The sequence below is a fragment of the Bombina bombina genome, chromosome 1, assembly GCF_027579735.1.
Source record: "Bombina bombina isolate aBomBom1 chromosome 1, aBomBom1.pri, whole genome shotgun sequence".
Lineage (NCBI taxonomy): Eukaryota > Metazoa > Chordata > Amphibia > Anura > Bombinatoridae > Bombina > Bombina bombina.
This window is the reverse complement of record NC_069499.1, coordinates 550,866,244-550,888,695: the sequence shown is the minus strand read 5'-3', so window position 1 is coordinate 550,888,695 and position 22,452 is coordinate 550,866,244. Positions and strand designations below refer to the sequence as shown.

Genomic DNA, 22,452 nt, shown 5'->3' with positions numbered 1-22,452 from the left:
GACAACTGACGTACCAGGTACGTCCATTGTCACTAACTGCTAGTTTTTGCAGGACGTACCTGGTACGTCAGTTGTCATTAAGGGGTTAATACTCACATAATATACTTACTTGATTGCTTTGCAGCATATTGACACTGTATTTTTTTCTGACTATCAACTATGTATGAATTAACATGTGATTCTTAGCAATTCTGTTAAAAGTAAGTTCTTCCATTTAACGACTGGCAGAAACGTTACACAAACTGTTAAACAGGAATCCCACCTCCTTCTGACCCTCACTTTTTACTTACTGCTGTGTTCTTACAGTGCCTCCTGCTTATCAAGACCTCTGACACTGGATTCACAACATTTACACTTCTCTACGGGGTGTTCTTCACTTTTGTGTCTCTTAGCAATGAATACATTGTGCAGTCTTCCCACATTCCTCGCCAGTAGAGCAGTTCAATGAAATCCAGGCTGCTAAGGATTACATTAATAAAATCATATTATTAGCTTTTTGTTGCCTCATTGAAGGTCATATAATAAATATTTTTATAACCGTGAGATCACTGTTCTAGGTTAAAGGTATGTGATTAATATCCATACAAATAGTCAGGGTGTGGGGTCTAGAACAAGGCTGTGCGAGTAGGATGAAACAAATAATGGATTTGAGGCGGAGCCATTGAATTTATAACAGGGCTGAACTTAGTCTCTGTTCTTTTTCTAACCTAGCAACAGCCCTGCGCAAAACCACTTTTTTTGTCTAATTTTGAAATTCTTCTCCAATGTACTTGTGTTCCCTCTTTATCCGTCTTTACCTTTTTTCTAATTTTTCTAACTATACCTTGTCTTTCTCCTTTTGTTCCTGACTGCTTTGTCTAACTGGTACTTTACTTTTTTTTTTTTTCCCACACCATTGTCTTTTTTTTTATACTATCCCAGTCTGTTAAAGTATCAAATTCTGTTTTTTTTGTTGTTGTTGTTGTTTTTTAAACTGCACTGTCTCATTTTTCTCATGACCCTAAGGGGTAGTGAAACTTTTCAGAATTTCACAGTAAGTCTGAAACTGTTACTTTGAAATAGATTTTTTTTTTCTTATAAGGGTTTTTACTTCCTGTTTAAAGTGAAGGTAAACTTTGATGAATGAAAGCCCGTTTTTTTAAAAATACTATTAAAAACAGGGGCACTTTCATTCATCAAAGATTAGAAAGCAGTCGTTTCTCCAACATAGGTGTGTCCGGTCCACGGCGTCATCCTTACTTGTGGGATATTCTCTTCCCCAACAGGAAATGGCAAAGAGCCCAGCAAAGCTGGTCACATGATCCCTCCTAGGCTCCGCCTTCCCCAGTCATTCTCTTTGCCGTTGCACAGGCAACATCTCCACGGAGATGGCTCAGAGTTTTTTGGTGTTTAAATGTAGTTTTTATTCTTCTATCAAGAGTTTGTTATTTTAAAATAGTGCTGGTATGTACTATTTACTCTGAAACAGAAAAGAGATGAAGATTTCTGTTTGTAAGAGGAAAATGATTTTAGCAACCGTTACTAAAATCGATGGCTGTTTCCACACAGGACTGTTTGAGAGGAATTAACTTCAGTTGGGGGAAACAGTGAGCAGACTTTGGCTGCTTGAGGTATGACACATTTCTAACAAGACTTGGTAATGCTGGAAGCTGTCATTTTCCCTATGGGATCCGGTAAGCCATTTTCTTAATTTTCAATATAAGAATAAAAGGGCTTCACAAGGGCTTTAAAGACTGGTAGACATTTTTCTGGGCCAAAACGATTTCTTTATAAGCATATTTAATGGTTTATAACTTTGGAGAGTTATTTTAATCTTGGGAATTTTATTAAAAAAACGGCAGGCACTGTATTGGACACCTTTTTCACTGGGGGCCTTTTCTAGTCATAGGCAGAGCCTCATTTTCGCGCCACTAATGCGCAGTTGTTTTTGAGAAGCAAGGCATGCAGATGCATGTGTGAGGAGCTCAGATCCACTGAAAAAGCTTATTGAAGGCGTCATTTGGTATCGTATTCCCCTCTGGGCTTGGTTGGGTCTCAGCAAAGCAGATACCAGGGACTGTATAGGGGTTAAATGTAAAAACGGCTCCGGTTCCGTTATTTTAAGAGTTAAAGCTTTCAAATTTGGTGTGCAATACTTTTAAGGCTTTATGACACTGTGGTGAAATTTTGGTGAATTTTGAACATTTCCTTCATATTTTTGCGTATATTCAGTAAAAAAGTGTGTTCAGTTTAAAATTTAAAGAGACAGTAACGGTTTTATTTTAAAACGTTTTTTGTGCTTTGTTATCAAGTTTATGCCTATTAACATGTCTGAACTATCAGATAGACGATGTTCTGTATGTTCGGAAGCCAAGGTTCCTCTCCATTTAAATATATGTGATGAATGTGACAAACAAAGTAGGGACAATGATGCCACTGATAATAATGTTGCCCAAAATGATTCCTTAAGTGAGGGGAGTAAGCATGGTACTGCATCATCTCCTTCTATGTCTACACCAGTCTTGCCCACTCAGGAGGTCCCTAGTGAATCTAGTGCGCCAATCCTCCTTACTATGCAACAATTAACGGCTGTAATGGATAATTCTATTAAAAACATTTTAGCCAAAATGCCCACTTATCAGCGAAAGCGCGACTGCTCTGTTTTAGATACTGAAGAGCATGAGGACGCTGATGATAATGGTTTTGACATGCCCTTACACCAGTCTGAAGGGGCTAGGGAGGTTTTGTCTGAGGGAGAAATTTCAGATTCAGGAAAAATTTCTCAACAAGCTGAACCTGACGTTGTTATTACATTTAAATTTAAATTGGAACATCTCCGCGCTCTGCTTAAGGAGGTGTTATCTACTCTGGATGATTGTGACAATTTGGTCATTCCAGAGAAATTATGTAAGATGGACAGGTTCCTGGAGGTCCCGGTGCCCCCCGAAGCTTTTCCTATACCCAAGCGGGTGACGGACATTGTAAATAAAGAATGGGAAAGGCCCGGCATACCTTTTGTCCCTCCCCCTATATTTAAGAAATTATTTCCTATGGTCGACCCCAGGAAGGACTTATGGCAGACAGTCCCCAAGGTCGAGGGGGCGGTTTCTACTCTAAACAAACGCACCACTATCCCTATAGAAGATAGTTGTGCTTTCAAAGATCCTATGGATAAAAAATTAGAGGGTTTGCTTAAAAAGATGTTTGTTCAGCAAGGTTACCTTCTACAACCAATTTCATGCATTGTTCCTGTCACTACAGCAGCGTGTTTCTGGTTCGAGGAACTAGAAAAAGTCGCTCAATCAAGCATCCTCTTATGAGGAGGTTATGGACAGAGTTCAAGCACTTAAGTTGGCTAACTCTTTTACCTTAGACGCCACTTTGCAATTAGCTAGATTAGCGGCGAAAAATTCTGGTTTTGCTATTGTGGCGCGCAGAGCGCTTTGGCTGAAGTCTTGGTCAGCGGATGTGTCCTCCAAGAACAGATTGCTTAACATCCCTTTCAAGGGGAAAACGCTGTTTGGCCCTGACTTGAAAGAGATTATTTCAGACATCACTGGGGGAAAGGGCCACGCCCTTCCTCAGGATAGGTCTTTTAAGGCTAAAAATAAAACAAATTTTCGTCCCTTTCGCAGAAACGGACCAGCCTCGAATTCTACATCCTCTAAGCAAGAGGGTAATTCTTCTCAAACCAAGCCAGCCTGGAGACCGATGCAAGGCTGGAACAAAGGTAAGCAGGCCAAGAAGCCCGCTACCGCTACCAAGACAGCATGAGATGCTGGCCCCCGATCCGGGACCGGATCTGGTGGGGGGCAGACTCTCTCTCTTCGCTCAGGCTTGGGCAAGAGATGTTCAGGATCCTTGGGCGCTAGAAATAGTTTCTCAAGGTTATCTCCTGGAATTCAAGGAACTACCCCCAAGGGGAAGGTTCCACAGGTCTCAATTGTCTTCAGACCAAATAAAAAGACAGGCATTCTTACATTGTGTAGAAGACCTGTTAAAAATGGGAGTGATTCATCCTGTTCCATTAGGAGAACAAGGGATGGGGTTTTACTCCAATCTGTTCATAGTTCCCAAAAAAGAGGGAACATTCAGGCCAATTTTGGATCTCAAGATCCTAAACAAATTTCTCAAGGTCCCATCGTTCAAGATGGAAACCATTCGGACAATTCTTCCTACCATCCAGGAAGGTCAATTCATGACCACGGTGGATTTAAAGGATGCGTATCTACATATTCCTATCCACAAGGAACATCATCGGTTCCTAAGATTCGCCTTTCTGGACAAGCATTACCAGTTTGTGGCACTTCCATTCGGACTAGCCACTGCTCCAAGAATTTTCACAAAGGTGCTAGGGTCCCTTCTAGCGGTGCTAAGGCCAAGGGGCATTGCAGTAGTACCCTACTTGGACGACATACTGATTCAATCGTCGTCTCTACCACAAGCAAAGGCTCATACGGACATTGTCCTAGCCTTTCTCAGATCTCACGGGTGGAAAGTGAACGTAGAAAAAAGTTCTCTATTCCCGTCAACAAGAGTTCCCTTCTTGGGAACAATAATAGACTCCTTGGAAATGAAGATTTTTCTGACAGAAGCCAGAAAATCAAAACTTCTAAGCTCTTGTCAAGTACTTCATTCTGTTCTTCTTCCTTCCATAGCGCAATGCATGGAAGTAATAGGTTTGATGGTTGCGGCAATGGACATAGTTCCTTTTGCGCGAATTCATCTAAGACCATTACAACTGTGCATGCTCAGACAGTGGAATGGGGATTATACAGATTTGTCCCCGACGATCCAAGTAGATCAGAGGACCAGAGATTCACTCCGTTGGTGGCTGACCCTGGACAACCTGTCCCAAGGGATGAGCTTCAGAAGACCAGAGTGGGTCATTGTAACGACCGACGCCAGCCTGGTGGGCTGGGGCGCGGTCTGGAAACACCTGAAGGCTCAGGGTCTATGGTCTCGGGAAGAATCTCTTCTCCCGATAAACATTCTGGAACTGAGAGCGATATTCAATGCTCTCAAGGTTTGGCCTCAACTAGCAAAGGCCAAATTCATAAGGTTTCAATCAGACAACATGACGACTGTTGCATATATCAACCATCAGGGGGGAACAAGGAGTTCCCTGGCGATGGAAGAAGTGACCAAAGTAATTCAATGGGCGGAGCTTCACTCCTGCCACTTGTCTGCAATCCACATCCCAGGAGTGGAAAATTGAGAAGCGGATTTTCTGAGTCGTCAGACATTTCATCCGGGGGAGTGGGAACTCCATCCGGAAATCTTTGCCCAAATAACTCAATTATGGGGCATTCCAGACATGGATCTGATGGCGTCTTGTCAGAACTTCAAGGTTCCTTGCTACGGGTCCAGATCCAGGGATCCCAAGGCGACTCTAGTAGATGCACTAGTAGCGCCCTGGACCTTCAACCTAGCTTATGTGTTCCCACCGTTTCCTCTCATTCCCAGGCTGGTAGCCAGGATCAATCAAGAGAGGGCTTCGGTGATCTTGATAGCTCCTGCGTGGCCACGCAGAACTTGGTATGCAGACCTGGTGAATATGTCATCGGCTCCACCATGGAAGCTACCTTTGAGACGGGACCTTCTTGTTCAAGGTCCGTTCGAACATCCAAATCTGGCATCACTCCAACTGACTGCTTGGAGATTGAACGCTTGATTTTATCAAAGCGTGGGTTCTCAGATTCTGTCATTGATACTCTTATTCAGGCTAGAAAGCCTGTAACTAGGAAAATTTACCATAAAGTATGGAAGAAATATATCTGTTGGTGCGAATCGAAAGGATTCCCATGGAACAGGGTAAAAATTCCTAAGATTCTATCCTTTCTATAAGAGGGTTTGGAGAAAGGATTATCTGCAAGTTCTTTGAAGGGACAGATTTCTGCTTTATCTGTTTTACTTCACAAGAAGCTGGCGACTGTGCCAGATGTTCAGGCTTTTGTTCAGGCTCTGGTTAGAATCAAGCCTGTTTACAAACCTTTGACTCCTCCTTGGAGTCTCAATTTAGTTCTTTCAGTTCTTCAAGGGGTTCCGTTTGAACCCTTACATTCCGTAGATATTAAGTTATTATCTTGGAAAGTTTTATTTTTGGTTGCAATTTCTTCTGCTAGAAGAGTTTCAGAGTTATCTGCTCTGCAGTGTTCTCCTCCTTATCTGGTGTTCCATGCAGATAAGGTGGTTTTGCGTACTAAACCTGGTTTTCTTCCGAAAGTTGTTTCTAATAAAAATATTAACCAGGAGATAGTTGTGCCTTCTTTGTGTCCGAATCCAGTTTCAAAGAAGGAACGTTTGTTGCACAATTTGGATGTAGTTCGTGCTCTAAAATTCTATTTAGAGGCTACAAAGGATTTCAGACAAACATCTTCCTTGTTTGTTGTTTATTCTGGTAAAAGGAGAGGTCGAAAAGCAACTTCTACCTCTCTCTCTTTTTGGCTTAAAAGCATCATCAGATTGGCTTATGAGACTGCCGGACGGCAGCCTCCTGAAAGAATCACAGCTCATTCCACTAGGGCTGTGGCTTCCACATGGGCCTTCAAGAACGAGGCTTCTGTTGATCAGATATGTAAGGCAGCGACTTGGTCTTCACTGCACACTTTTACCAAATTTTACAAATTTGATACTTTTGCTTCTTCTGAGGCTATTTTTGGGAGAAAGGTTTTGCAAGCCGTGGTGCCTTCCATCTAGGTGACCTGATTTGCTCCCTCCCATCATCCGTGTCCTAAAGCTTTGGTATTGGTTCCCACAAGTAAGGATGACGCCGTGGACCGGACACACCGATGTTGGAGAAAACAGAATTTATGTTTACCTGATAAATTACTTTCTCCAACGGTGTGTCCGGTCCACGGCCCGCCCTGGTTTTTTAATCAGGTCTGATGATTTAATTTCTCTAACTACAGTCACCACGGTATCATATGATTTCTCCTATGCAAATATTCCTCCTTTACGTCGGTCGAATGACTGGGGAAGGCGGAGCCTAGGAGGGATCATGTGACCAGCTTTGCTGGGCTCTTTGCCATTTCCTGTTGGGGAAGAGAATATCCCACAAGTAAGGATGACGCCGTGGACCGGACACACCGTTGGAGAAAGTAATTTATCAGGTAAACATAAATTCTGTTTTTGTTTAAAAACTTACCTTTGTTTTTTTCACAGCCAGAGCAGCTTCCCCCATTCAGAGATCCTCTCTTCACACGTCATTGATGACGTGTGAAGAGAGGATCTCCGAATGGGGGAAGCTGCTCTGGTTGTGATAAGAAGAAAGGTAAGTTTTTAATCAAAATGGCTGCTTTCTAAAACTTTGATGAATGAAAGTGCCCCTGTTTTTAATAGTATTTTTAAAAAACGGGCTTTAGTTCGTCAAAGTTTACCTTCACTTTAAAGGAAGGCAATGTTTAAAGTCCCATCTACCTGCTTTCTTAAAGTAAAAAACACAATGATATTGTAACCAAGGAACAAAGGAAGTCCACAGTGTAAAAATGCACAAAGTGCTATATCTTTTATCAAGACACAAGGAAAAAGTATAAAGTACAGTTTATATTCCAAAATTTAAAATTGCTTATTTGGCATTGAGCCAAGCTGTACACCGCTAGTGCAAGTTAAAATCACATCAAGCCAGAAAAACTATGGTGTGCATTATTATTATACCCCCAAATGTCCCGATTTTCCTGTGTGTGTGTGTATCTGCATGTATAAGTGTAAGCTATGTAGTGTGTGTGTATCTGCATGTGTAAGCTATGTAGTGTGTGTGTGTGTGTATATCTGCATGTATAAGTGTAAGCTATGTAATGTGTGTGTGTATCTGCATCTATACGTGTAAGCTATGTAGTGTGTGTGTGTGTGTATCTGCATGTATAAGTGTAAGCTATGTAGTGTGTGTATCTGCATGTATAAGTGTAAGCTATGTAATGTGTGTGTGTGTATCTGCATGTATAAGTGTAAGCTATGTGATGTGTGTGTGTATCTGCATGTATAAGTGTAAGATATGTTATGTGTGTATCTGCATGTTTAAGTGTAAGCTATGTAGTGTGTGTATCTGCATGTATAAGTGTAAGCTATGTAATGTGTGTGTATCTGCATGTATAAGTGTAAGCTATGTAATGTGTGTGTGTGTGTGTGTATCTGCATGTATAAGTGTAAGCGATGTAGTGTGTGTGTGTATCTGCATGTATAAGTGTAAGCTATGTGATGTGTGTATCTGCATGTTTAAGTGTAAGCTATGTAGTGTGTGTATCTACATGTGTAAGTGTAAGCTATGTAATGTATGTGTATCTGCATGTAAAAGTGTAAGCTATGTAATGTGTGTGTATCTGCATGTATAAGTGTAAGCTATGTAGTGTGTGTATCTGCATGTATAAGTGTAAGCTATGTAATGTGTGTGTGTATCTGCATGTATAAGTGTAAGCTATGTTATGTGTGTATCTGCATGTTTAAGTGTAAGCTATGTAGTGTGTGTATCTGCATGTATAAGTGTAAGCTATGTAATGTGTGTGTATCTGCATGTATAAGTGTAAGCTATGTGATGTGTGTATCTGCATGTTTAAGTGTAAGCTATGTAGTGTGTGTATCTACATGTATAAGTGTAAGCTATGTAATGTGTGTGTATCTGGCATCTGCATGTATAAGTGTAAGCTATGTGATGTGTGTGTGTATCTGCATGTATAAGTGTAAGCTATGTTATGTGTGTATCTGCATGTTTAAGTGTAAGCTATGTAGTGTGTGTATCTGCATGTATAAGTGTAAGCTATGTAATGTGTGTGTGTATCTGCATGTATAAGTGTAAGCTATGTAATGTGTGTGTGTGTGTATCTGCATGTATAAGTGTAAGCGATGTAGTGTGTGTGTGTGTGTATCTGCATGTATAAGTGTAAGCTATGTGATGTGTGTATCTGCATGTATAAGTGTAAGCTATGTAATGTGTGTGTATCTGCATGTATAAGTGTAAGCTATGTTATGTGTGTATATCTGCATGTATAAGTGTAAGCTATGTGATGTGTGTGTGTATCTGCATGTATAAGTGTAAGCTATGTAATGTGTGTGTATCTGCATGTATAAGTGTAAGCTATGTAATGTGTGTGTAACTGCATGTATAAGTGTAAGCTATGTTATGTGTGTATCTGCATGTATAAGTGTAAGCTATGTTATGTGTGTATCTGCATGTATAAGTGTAAGCTATGTAATGTGTGTGTGTGTGTATCTGCATGTATAAGTGTAAGCTATGTGATGTGTGTGTATCTACATGTGTAAGTGTAAGCTATGTAATGTGTGTGTATCTGCATGTATAAGTGTAAGCTATGTAATGTGTGTGTATCTGCATGTATAAGTGTAAGCTATGTAGTGTGTGTATCTGCATGTATAAGTGTAAGCTATGTAGTGTGTGTATCTGCATGTATAAGTGTAAGCTATGTAATGTGTGTGTGTGTCTGCATGTATAAGTGTAAGCTATGTTATGTGTGTATCTGCATGTTTAAGTGTAAGCTATGTAGTGTGTGTATCTGCATGTATAAGTGTAAGCTATGTAATGTGTGTGTGTATCTGCATGTATAAGTGTATGCTATGTAGTGTGTGTGTATCTGCATGTGTAAGTGTATGCTATGTAGTGTGTGTGTATCTGCATGTATAAGTGTAAGCGATGTAGTGTGTGTGTGTGTGTGTATCTGCATGTATAAGTGTAAGCTATGTGATGTGTGTATCTGCATGTATAAGTGTAAGCTATGTAATGTGTGTGTATCTGCATGTATAAGTGTAAGCTATGTTATGTGTGTATCTGCATGTTTAAGTGTAAGCTATGTAGTGTGTGTATCTGCATGTATAAGTGTAAGCTATGTAATGTGTGTGTGTGTATCTGCATGTATAAGTGTAAGCTATGTAGTGTGTGTATCTGCATGTATAAGTGTAAGCTATGTAATGTGTGTGTGTGTGTGTATATGCATGTATAAGTGTATGCTATGTAGTGTGTTTGTGTATCTGCATGTTTAAGTGTAAGCTATGTAGTGTGTGTATCTGCATGTATAAATATAAGCTATGTAATGTGTGTGTGTGTGTGTATCTGCATGTATAAGTGTATGCTATGTAGTGTGTTTGTGTATCTGCATGTATAAGTGTAAGCTATGTAATGTGTGTGTATCTGCATGTATAAGTGTAAGCTATGTAATGTGTGTGTGTATCTGCATGTATAAGTGTAAGCTATGTAATGTGTGTGTGTATCTGCATGTATAAGTGTATGCTATGTAGTGTGTTTGTGTATCTGCATGTATAAGTGTAAGCTATGTAATGTGTGTGTATCTGCATGTATAAGTGTAAGCTATGTTATGTGTGTGTATCTGCATGTATAAGTGTAAGCTATGTTATGTGTGTGTATCTGCATGTATAAGTGTAAACTATGTAGTGTGTGTCTGTATCTGCATGTATAATTGTAAGCTATGTAGTGTGTGTCTGTATCTGCATGTATAAGTGTATGCTATGTAGTGTGTGTATCTGCATGTGTAAGTGTATGCTATGTAGTGTGTGTGTATCTGCATGTGTAAGTGTATGCTATGTAGTGTGTGTGTGTATCTACATGTATAAGTGTATACTATGTAATGTGTGCGTATCTGCATGTATAAGTGTATACTATGTAGTGTGTGTGTGTATCTGCATGTATAAGTGTATGCTATGTAGTGTGTATCTACATGTATGTGTATACTATGTAATGTGTGTGTGTATCTACATGTATAAGTGTATACTATGTAATGTGTGTGTATCTGCATGTATAAGTGTATGCTATGTAGTGTGTGTGTGTATCTACATGTATAAGTGTATACTATGTAATGTGTGTATCTGCATGTATAAGTGTATGCTATGTAGTGTGTGTATCTGCATGTGTAAGTGTATGCTGTGTAGTGTGTGTTTCTGTGTATTTGAATGTGTGTACATGTATATGTGTAGCTTGTGTTACTGTGCATTTTTGCTGACTTTAAATGCCAGAATCTAGAATATTAATGGGGAATGCAGAGAACAGTTTAAAGAATCTATTATTAAATGTCCAGTTAAGATAAAAATATGTATCACTGTCTCTGCAGCTATACCAGTGGTTTGAGCTTGTGTTTGATTTGCTGCCTGAGAGTATTAAAATATATGACTTTATTTAGAATTTTATTTATATTACTTTGGTCTTATGATTTTTTATGCCCCATTCCTGCCCACCACATATCACACTTTTGCCACGGGGGTGGGGGGGGGTTGCCCCTCTTTTGAATTTAAAAATGTTGGGATATATGTTATTATTATTAATGCAATAAAAAACAAGTCTGCTCAAGCAAGTAAAGGTAATTTATGCATTGTTATAAAAAAGTACATTTTGTGGGGACTGATTTTCTCTGATGGTAATTTTCTATTTACATACTAGGTTTTGTGGACTTTTTTAAATTACTATGCAAAATTTTGTTTAAACTTTTTCATGGGTGAGCAAAAAAAAATTAAATATATACTAATACCAGTACGTTATGTGGGTGTTCAATGGGTTTCAAGTACCTTATTCTATACATGTGATTTACTGAGTCACATCTTTTTGTCATTTAACAGATGGCTATACATGAAGTGTGTTATTTGCAACCATCTTATTATAAAGTTCTAAGTGAAGATAGATCGGAACGTTTGAATGCTGGAATGAGCTTTCAGACACAATATTCCAGTGAGTTGCTTTTACAGATTGCAGAACAATTGGATAGTGGAGAAAAAGAAGAGATACTGTATTTATGCTGCGATTATTCCAGTGTAAATAATGTGCGTGACTTGTTTGATGAGCTCAAAGAGAACAACCTGTTACAACCCATTGGTCTAGTAGAATTGCTGTATCACGTGAAACGTTTTGATCTCCTCAAAAGATATCTACATTTGTCAAGACGGGATGCAGAACTGTTTCTAAATACCAATGACCAGATTGTTACAAAGTACAGGTAAAGTGTCTTTTTTTTTGTTTTTGTTTCCATAGAGAATTGATGGACAGCAACTGTCAATACATAGATTTGTATCCCCAAGATGGAAATGCCGCACACTTGTCCTACCCAATGCTAATCCTATAATATAAAAGGCCAAGTGTGTTTGTCCGAAGCTGGGGGAGAGAGAGAGGGGGCGGTAGAGGGGGTGAAGTGAGAGGGGGGGAGAGAGAGGGGGGGGGAGAGGGGGTGAAGAGAGAGGGGGGGAGGAGAGCACAAAAAATGGCCAGTGTGAACGGGCTTTAGGACTAGTTCTTTAATAAATGAATGGGAACAAAATACTGGGTGCCAAAAAATGTTATTCATAATTTGATCAACTATTTAGAAGATATTAAACTTATTTCACATAAAGGGTTTGATTATGCATAGTGAAACAACTTGCAGTTTTCCCACTATTCCTCCCCCAACCAGGCAAGGATTGTATGCATTGGAACTCATAAATCTTCTAAATCATGCACAGTAATTGCTTGATATGAGCAGGAGCTCATTTATATCTGTCTCTAATTAGTCATAGCAGAGGAGATAAGATATACAGTACATCCTCCCTAGACATTTCAAGTGGTACACTTCTGAACTGTAAACCAATGCAAATTTTATAACTGAATGTTTTTTTAAACATTTCTTTTATATACAGATATTTTTCAATGCCGTTATTTATTTCTGATGCATATATAAAAAATAACTTTAATGTCCCTTTAGTGTGGAGCTGTCACAAATTTTATTGCTTATATTAATTATATCAAAGACCTTCAAAATAAAGTAAGTTTCATTTCTTCTTGCATGACTTTAAAAATTCTTTCGGGCAGAATCATAAATGAAACTAAGTTTACCAGTGCAATGCTGTAATCCACACGTAATCTATGTATGAAAAATTTTAAAAGCAACATTTGCATGATTTTGCCCAGTGATGCACCCATTGAAAACCCACTGAACCACCTGCTTTAATCAACTATACATTCAGATGTGAATGACCACCTCCTATGATCTAAGCAAGCCAGGGGTCAGCAAACTTTTTCTGTAAAGGGCCAGGAAGAAAATATTTTAGACTTTGTTGGCCAAGAGACAAATTATGTAGCTACTTCTATAGCAAGAGAGAGAAAATTTTTCACAAATGTTTGACAAAAAAAAAATTTTGGTGAACAAATTCTGCTATCATTAATTATTCTGTTTTAAAATTTTCTGTCCATTCTTTCTACTGGTGATTTTTTTAAATTTTTTTTAATTTATCTATCTAATTTATTGATAAAAGCCCAATTATTGCACTGAGATGGAAATGTGACAGTCCTAAGAGTGACTTGAATATATAAATATTTGCTGCTTGAAGAGGCATAAAAGCAGATCTTGTGAGATTGTCCCGGGTTGGGAGGTCTGGCCACATTTCTGCCTGCAGCTTTTTCTGTCAGGTCAAAACAGTTATTGTTAAAGCATCTCTTAAAGGGACAGTATAGTCAAAATTAAACTTTCATGATTTCGATAGAACATGCAATTTTAAACAACTTTCCAATGCACTTTTATCATCAAATTTGCTTTGTTCTTTTGTTATTCTTTGTTGAAAGCAAAACTTGGGTAGGCAAATTTCTAATCCCTTGAAGGCCTCCTCTTATCTCATTGCGTTTTGAGAGTTTTTCACAGCTAGACAGCGCTAGTTCATGTGTGCCATTTAGATGACGTACTCACTCCCGTGGAGTTATTTATGAGTCAGCACTGATTGGTTAAAATGCAAGTCTGTCAGAAGAACTGAACTAATGGGGCAGTCTTTAGAGACTTAGAAACAAGGTAATCACAGAGGTAGAATGTATATTAATATAACTGTGTTGGTTATTTAAAACTGGGGAATGGGTAAAAAAAGGGATTATCTATTTTTTTAAGCAATAAAAAGTCTGGAGTAGGCTGGCCCTTTAAACATACCTTTTTAATTCTCTGTACTTTATATCCAGTGGCACTTATACATAGGTTAGTAGCTTTTGCTATACTCCCTAAAGTCAAACACATTTTATTAGAGCTGCAACAACTAATCGGCATAATCGATAATAATCGATTATGAAAATAGTTGTCAACAAATCTCATAATCTCATAATCGATTAGTTGGTTTGCAATTAGTTGGTCTGTGCACAACACCAGCTGCTTCACTCCAATGAACTCCTGCATATGGTATTGTGTTTTATGGTAATGTCCTTAGACTAAAGGACGTCTACTTTTCACTTTTTCAGGACAGTATACGTTTACAACTACCCCTGGCTTATGTGCAACCCAGATATAATAGTCATCATTTGGATTGTTTATATTAAATCTGGTGATTTGGAACTATGCTTTTCATGATATAGTGCCAAGCTTGTTATTAACACCTTGCCCCTAGATTGATGGGAGTTATTTAAATTGATGTGCACTATTATCTGTTTGCACAATTATTAGCGTATTGCTTGCTATTGCTGATTATATGTACTGTAAAAATAAATGTGTAAGGCTTTGTCCTGTTATTGATATACAGTCCTTAGCGCTTTTGATCTTGTTTTTTATTGTTTTTTTTTATATTTTTAATAAATTGTGATAATATGTACCAGATTCAACCTTTATAAGTATGTATTCGTTATTATTAGAGCGGACTAGTCATTTCCCCTAACCTTATAGCTGGTTATTTACCATTGCATATAGATATTCAAGATATTTTTATGTTAGAATGAAGTCAAGGGTTACTTTATTGAGAGGCCCCTTGCCAAGGTAGAAAACACTTAGCATTGGTGAACAGCTAACAAAGATAAATATCCCACTTTGGTGAAATTAGCAAAACCCTACGTATACACCTCAACAGCCTTTGAGGAAATATAGCTGCAAACAGAGAACCAGCCTTAGCCAGAAGCATGTGGACATGTTGAGATTTTTGCATTTCAATGCAAAGTTTCTGAAAGAGTGAACAGAATGTTATTAACAGTGATAGTCTTAACTATTTCTAGTTCTACCTCTTTTCAAACAGTTTGTGGTTTTGTTTAATTATAAAACTGTGCTCTGCTGCTTAAAAATTGAAGAAACAGTTGTGTTAATGTAAAGTTTTAGGGCTCCATGTACTAAGCCGTCAATTCATCCGTCATTTTAGACGCGGAGAGATTTGTTGCGGGTAGCTCGCTGACTGCTTAGTACATGGAGCCCTTAGTCTGAAGTTTATATTTGTAACACTCATTATGTGGATTTTATTTAAAACATAGAAAACTATTATTGATTCTCTTTTTATCCGATTAGTCGATTAATCGAAAAAATAATCGGCCGATTAATCGATTATGAAAATAATCGTTAGTTGCAGCCCTACATTTTATCTTTTATTCAGTTTTCATAAGAGAAAGCATTACTGTTTTTAATTAAAATAAACTATTACTTTTGCTAAATTTAATTTAATTTTGAAATTGCTGTTGATATTGACTTCCATTTTATGTGACTTTTTGTTTGCAGAGTGCTCATGGTAGAAATTAATGGACAGCTGGAAGAGTCTGATTTTGATTCCCTGTGTTTTTTGCTGAAAAATAAGGTGACAAATGTGGGAAAGCTACAGAACAAGGCAAGTATTTTATATTGCAATTAAAGGGACATAAAACCTCAAATATTTATTTCATGAATTTGATTAGATTGAGCCTACAATTTTGAACACCTTTCCAGTTTACTGTTATTGCCACATTTGCTTCATTATCTTGGTATTATTTGTTGAAGTAGCAGCAATACACTATTGGAGCTAACTGAACACTTCAGATGAGTCAATGACAAGAAGCATATATGTGCAGTCACCAATAAGCAGCTAGCTCCCAGTAGTGCATTACTACTCCTGAGCCGGCCTATGTATGCCTTTCTACAAAGGATACCAAGAGGACAAAGGAAATTAGATAATAAGTAAATCGGAAAGTTGTTTAAAATCGCATGCTCTCTCTGAATCATGAACATTTTATTTTATTTTACTGTCCCTTTAATAATAGGCTAAGTTGTTAAAATGTTTACATACATTCATACATACGTAGTAACCATTTAAAACACCTTCTTGCTGGGTAAGGGGCTTTTATTTAAAGTGAATGTAAAGTCTAGTGCATCCGGTAACACCATAGTAATCTTTTAGCCAAAATAGTTATACTTTAATTCATCATTTTATTTGTAAAGTAATAATTTTGCCAAAGTTTTACCTTTTAATACTGTCGCTCTTTGCTGAGTTCCTCTGCCCACCATATTGCCTTTTTGATTGACAATTCATGAGAATTCAAATAGCCAATCATTGTTTCCCCCCGGGGGGTTCAACCCCTTTCCTGAAACATCATGCGTTTCTTCTGCGCATGCGGTAAACAAAATGATTCCTATTGAGTCTAGATGCGCGTTCACACGTCGTGCATGCTCTCTAGCCCTCAGATTGGAAATAGATTGTATCCAAGTAAGTAATGCTATAATGTTTGCAATAGAAGATGAAGTTAAGTCTGCTGCTCTCTCTACGTTTCAATAAGCAGAGAGCGGAGATTAGCACATGCGCAGTTCCACTGTTAATAGGGAGCACGCTTGAGAGATACGTATAGAGCGGGTTTGACCGCTCTATATGTCACACAGTGCTGAACTAGGAAGTAGCGTCTGGGAGGAGTTTGAATGCAAACGGCATAATATTTACATTATATATATTTCCAAAATCGTACTCCGATTATTAAAAAGTACATAGCGGTTACACTAAGAAGCACTACAGAAATGCTTAAGAGTTTTCAATACATCGTAAGTTTACATTCACTTTAAATATGTGGTAAATCAGATCATAACAAATTTATATGAAACATAGTGGGAAGTACCAATGAGCATTAGCAGGAACTACCTGACAATTTTAAAGGGACATGAAACACCTTGAGATGGTAATATAAAATGATATATCATATATATATATATATAACAAAAGCTCTGCAATTTACGTTCATTATTTATTTTGCCCCCTTTTCCTGTAATTCCATTCTGAGCTTGTGAGCTTTTCAGTTCCTGTTAGAAATGGAAGTGCAGAACACTGTTATATTCCCCACAGCCATTGGCTGCACACTCTAGTGACCTATTTATAACTGTCCGTAATTGGCCACAGCAGATAAGGTAACCTAAGTTACAACATGGCAGCTCCCATTGATTTATAGACATTAATACTTTACACTTATTTTGTCAATATTTAAACAGCAAATTAAACTTTAAAAATACATCTACAAGTTATTCTCAGACTAATCGTTTCTTTGAATGCTTAATTCTATCTAGCATTTGTTTAGTATTTTAATGTCCCTTTAGAAGTAAGTGCCTGTTGGCCAATGAGCAGTAGGAAAACACAACTGATATAGCTGTGGCAATTTAATTTTAAACTGATTTAATTTCTCTGTTTTCATGCAAAATGACAAAAAATAAATAAAAACATAATTTATGCTTACCTGATAAATTTATTTCTCTTGTAGTGTATCCAGTCCACGGATCATCCATTACTTGTGGGATATTCTCCTTCCCAACAGGAAGTTGCAAGAGGATCACCCACACCAGAGCTGCTATATAGCTCCTCCCCTAACTGTCATATCCAGTCATTCGACCGAAAACAAACAGAGAAAGGAGAAACCATAGGGTGCAGTGGTGACTGTAGTTTAATTAAATTTTAGACCTGCTTTAAAAGGACAGGGCGGGCCGTGGACTGGATACACTACAAGAGAAATAAATTTATCAGGTAAGCATAAATTATGTTTTCTCTTGTTAAGTGTATCCAGTCCACAAATCATCCATTACTTGTGGGATACCAATACCAAAGCTAAAGTACACGGATGATGGGAGGGACAAGGCAGGATTAAGCGGAAGGAACCACTGCCTGAAGAACCTTTCTCCCAAACACAGCCTCCGAAGAAGCAAAAGTATCAAATTTGTAAAATTTTGAAAAAGTGTGAAGCGAAGACCAAGTCGCAGCCTTGCAAATCTGTTCAACAGAGGCCTCATTTTTGAAGACCCAGGTGGAAGCCACAGCTCTAGTAGAATGAGCTGTAATCCTTTCAGGGGGCTGCTGTCCAGCAGTCTCATAGGCTAGGCGTATTACGCTCCGAAGCCAAAAGGAAAGAGAGGTTGCCGAAGCTTTTTGACCTCTCCTCTGTCCAGGACAAACAGGGAAGATGTTTGACGAAAATCCTTAGTAGCTTGTAAGTAAAACTTCAAGGCACGGACTACGTCCAGATTATGTAAAAGACGTTCCTTCTTTGAAGAAGGATTAGGGCACAACGATGGAACAACAATCTCTTGATTGATATTCTTGTTAGAAACCACCTTAGGTAAAAACCCAGGTTTGGTACGCAGAACTACCTTATCTGCATGAAAAATCAGATAAGGAGAATCACATTGTAAGGCAGATAGCTCAGAGACTCTCCGAGCCGAGGAAATAGCCATCAAAAACAGAACTTTCCAAGATAAAAGTTTAATATCAATGGAATGAAGGGGTTGAAACGGAACTCCTTGAAGAACCTTAAGAACCAAGTTTAAGCTCCACGGGGGAGCAACAGGTTTAAACACAGGCTTAATTCTAACCAAAGCCTGGCAAAATGCCTGGACGTCTGGAACCTCTGCCAGACGCTTGTGTTCTCTTGGAGAAAAGACAATATTCTAGGAATCCTAACCTTACTCCATGAGTAATTCTTGGATTCACACCAATAAAGATATTTACTCCATATCTTGTGGAAGATTTTCCTGGTAACAGGCTTTCGTGCCTGTATTAAAGTATTAATGACTGACTCGGAGAAGCCACGCTTTGATAGAATCAAGCGTTCAATCTCCATGCAGTCAGTCTCAGAGAAATTAGATTTGGATGATTGAAAGGACCTTGTATCAGAAGATCCTGTCTTAGAGGCAGAGTCCATGGTGGAAAGGATGACATGTCCACTAGGTCTGCATACCAAGTCCTGCGTGGCCACGCAGGTGCTATCAGAATCACTGATGCTCTCTCCGATTTGATTTTGGCAATCTGTCGAGGGAGCAGAGGAAACGGTGGAAACACATAAGCCAGGTTGAAGAACCAAGGCGCTGCTAGAGCATCTATCAGCATCGCTTCTGGGTCCCTGGACCTGGATCCGTAACAAGGAAGCTTGGCGTTCTGGCGAGACGCCATGAGATCCAACTCTGGTTTGCCCCAACGATGAATCAACTGAGCAAACACCTCCGGATGGAGTTCCCACTCCCCCGGATGGAAAGTCTGACGACTTAGAAAATCCGCCTCCCAGTTCTCCACGCCTGGGATATGGATTGCTGACAGGTGGCAAGAGTGGTACTCTGCCCAGCGAATTATTTTTTAGACTTCTAACATCGCTAGGGAACTCCTGGTTCCCCCTTGATGGTTGATGTAAGCCACAGTCGTGATGTTGTCCGACTGAAATCTGATGAACCTCAGTGTTGCTAACTGAGGCCAAGCCAGAAGAGCATTGAATATCGCTCTTAACTCCAGAATATTTATTGGAAGGAGTTTCTCCTCCTGAGTCCACAATCCCTGTGCCTTCAGGGAATTCCAGACTGCACCCCAACCTAGAAGGCTGGCATCTGTTGTTACAATTGTCCAATCTGGCCTGCGAAAGGTCATACCCTTGGACAGGTGTACCCGAGACAACCACCAGAGAAGAGAATCTCTGGTCTCTTGATCCAGATTTAGCAGAGGGGACAAATCTGTGTAATCCCCATTCCACTGACTCAGCATGCATAATTGCAGCGGTCTGAGATGAAGGCGCGCAAATGGCACTATGTCCATTGCCGCTACCATTAAGCTGATTACCTCCATACACTGAGCTACCGAAGGGCGCGGAATGGAGTGAAGAACACGGCAAGCATTTAGAAGTTTTGATAACCTGGACTCCGTCAGGTAAATTTTCATTTCTACAGATTCTATAAGAGTCCCTAAGAAGGAGACTCTTGTGAGTGGGGATAGAGAACTCTTTTCCTCGTTCACTTTCCACCCGTGCTACCTCAGAAATGCCAGAACTATCTCTGTATGAGACTTGGTAACTTGAAAGCTTGACGCCTGTATCAGGACGTCATCTAGATACGGAGCCACCGCTATGCCTCGCGGTCTTAGAACCGCCAGAAGTGAGCCCTTAACCTTTGTAAAGATTCTCGGGGCTGTAGCCAACCCGAAGGGAAGAGCTACAAATTGGTAATGCCTGTCTAGAAAGGCAAACCTTAGAAACCGATGATGATCTTTGTGAATCGGTATGTGAAGGTAGGCATCCTTTAAGTCCACTGTGGTCATGTACTGACCTTCTTGGATCATGGGTAGGATGGTCCGAATAGTTTCCATTTTGAAAGATGGAATTCTTAGGAATTTGTTTAAGATTTTTAGATCCAAAATTGGTCTGAAGGTTCCCTCTTTTTTGGGAACCACAAACAGATTTGAATAAAAACCCTGTCCTTGTTCTGTCCGCGGAACTGGATGGATCACTCCCATAACTAGGAGGTCTTGCACACAGCGTAGGAATGCCTCTTTCTTTATCTGATTTGCAGATAGCCTTGAAAGATGAATCTCCCTTGTGGAGGGCAAGCTTTGAAGTCCAGAAGATATCCCTGAGATATGATCTCCAACACCCAGGGATCCTGAACATCTCTTGCCCACGCCTGGGCGAAGAGAGAAAGTCTGCCCCCTACTCGATCCGTCGCCGGATAGGGGGCCGTTCCTTCATGCTGTCTTAGAGGCAGCAGCAGGCTTTCTGGCCTGCTTGCCTTTGTTCCAGGACTGGTTAGGTTTCCAGGCCTGCTTAGATTGAGCAAAAGTTCCCTCTTGTTTTGAAGCGGAGGAAGTTGATACTGCACCTGCCTTGAAATTTCGAAAGGCACGAAAATTAGACTGTTTGGCCTTTGCTTTGGCCCTGTCCTGAGGAAGGGTGTGACCCTTACCTCCAGTAATGTCAGCAATAATTTCCTTCAAACCAGGCCCGAATAAGGTCTGCCCCTTGAAAGGAATGTTGAGTAATTTAGACTTCGAAGTCACGTCAGCTGACCAGGATTTAAGCCATAGCGCCCTACGCGCTTGGATGGCGAATCCGGAATTCTTAGCCGTTAGTTTAGTCAAATGAACAATGGCATCAGAAACAAATGAGTTAGCTAGCTTAAGTGTTCTAAGCTTGTCAATAATTTCAGTCAATAGAGCTGTATGGATGGCCTCTTCCAGGGCCTCAAACCAGAATGCCGTCGCGGCCGTGACAGACGCAATGCATGCAAGGGGCTGTAAAATAAAACCTTGTTGAATAAACATTTTCTTAAGGTAACCCTCCAATTTTTTATCCATTGGATCTGAAAAAGCACAACTGTCCTCAACCGGGATAGTAGTACGCTTTGCTAAAGTAGAAACTGCTCCCTCCACCTTAGGGACCGTCTGCCACAAGTCCCGTGTAGTGGCGTCTATTGGAAACATTTTTCTAAATATAGGAGGTGGGGAAAAAGGCACACCCGGTCTATCCCACTCCTTGCTAATAATTTCTGTAAGCCTTTTAGGTATAGGAAAAACATCAGTACACACCGGCACCGCATAGTATTTATCCAGCCTACACAATTTCTCTGGTACTGCAACTGTGTTACAGTCATTCAGAGCAGCTAATACCTCCTCAAGCAACACACAGAGGTTCTCAAGCTTAAATTTAAAATTAGAAATCTCTGAATCAGGTTTCCCCGAATCAGAGATGTCACCCACAGACTGAAGCTCTCCGTCCTCATGATCTGCATATTGTGACGCAGTATCAGACATGGCCCTTACAGCATCTGCGCGCTCTGTATTTCTCCTAACCCCAGAGCAATCGCGCTTGCCTCTTAATTCAGGCAACCTGAATAATACTTCTGACAGGGTATTATTCATGATTGCAGCCATGTCCTGCAAGGTAATCGCTATGGGCGTCCCTGATGTAATTGGCGCCATATTAGCGTGCATCCCCTGAGCGGGAGGCGAAGGGTCTGACACGTGGGGAGAGTTAGTCGGCATAACTTCCCCCTCGTCAGAATCTTCTGGTGATATTTCTTTTATAGTTAAAGACTGATCTTTACAGTTTAAGGTGAAATCAATACATCTAGTACACATTCTCCTATGGGGCTCCACCATGGCTTTCAAACATAATGAACAAGTAGTTTCCTCTGTGTCAGACATGTTTAAACAGACTAGCAAGCTTGGAAAACACTTTAAACAAGTTTACAAGCAATATAAAAAACGTTACTGCACCTTTAAGAAACACAAATTTTGTCAAAATTTGAAATAACAGTGAAAAAAGGCAGTTACACTAACGAAATTTTTACAGTGTATGTAACAAGTTAGCAGAGCATTGCACCCACTTGCAAATGGATGATTAACCCCTTAATACCCAAAACGGAATAATAAAAGACAAAAAACGTTTTTTTCAAACAGTCACAACAACTGCCACAGCTCTACTGTGGCTTTTTACCTCCCTCAAAAACGACTTTGAAGCCTTTTGAGCCCTCCAGAGATGTCCTGGATCATGCAGGAAGAAGCTGGATGTCT

At 39.6% G+C, this 22,452-nt stretch overlaps 1 protein-coding gene across 5 annotated transcripts in view; it reads left to right on the top strand.

Moving 5' to 3' along the window:
* The window catches only part of CFLAR (CASP8 and FADD like apoptosis regulator), an 81,269-nt gene that overhangs the window by 23,984 nt on the left and 34,833 nt on the right, over window positions 1-22,452 (top strand). For 3 of the 5 annotated variants that reach the window (XM_053698705.1, XM_053698704.1, XM_053698706.1), the window contains 2 exons: window positions 11,551-11,924; window positions 15,405-15,510. In XM_053698705.1, coding sequence (XP_053554680.1) covers window positions 11,551-11,924; window positions 15,405-15,510 — 480 coding nt within the window. The remainder of the gene's footprint in view (window positions 1-11,550; window positions 11,925-15,404; window positions 15,511-22,452) is intronic. The other 2 variants (XM_053698707.1, XM_053698708.1) reach the window with 1 other exon arrangement.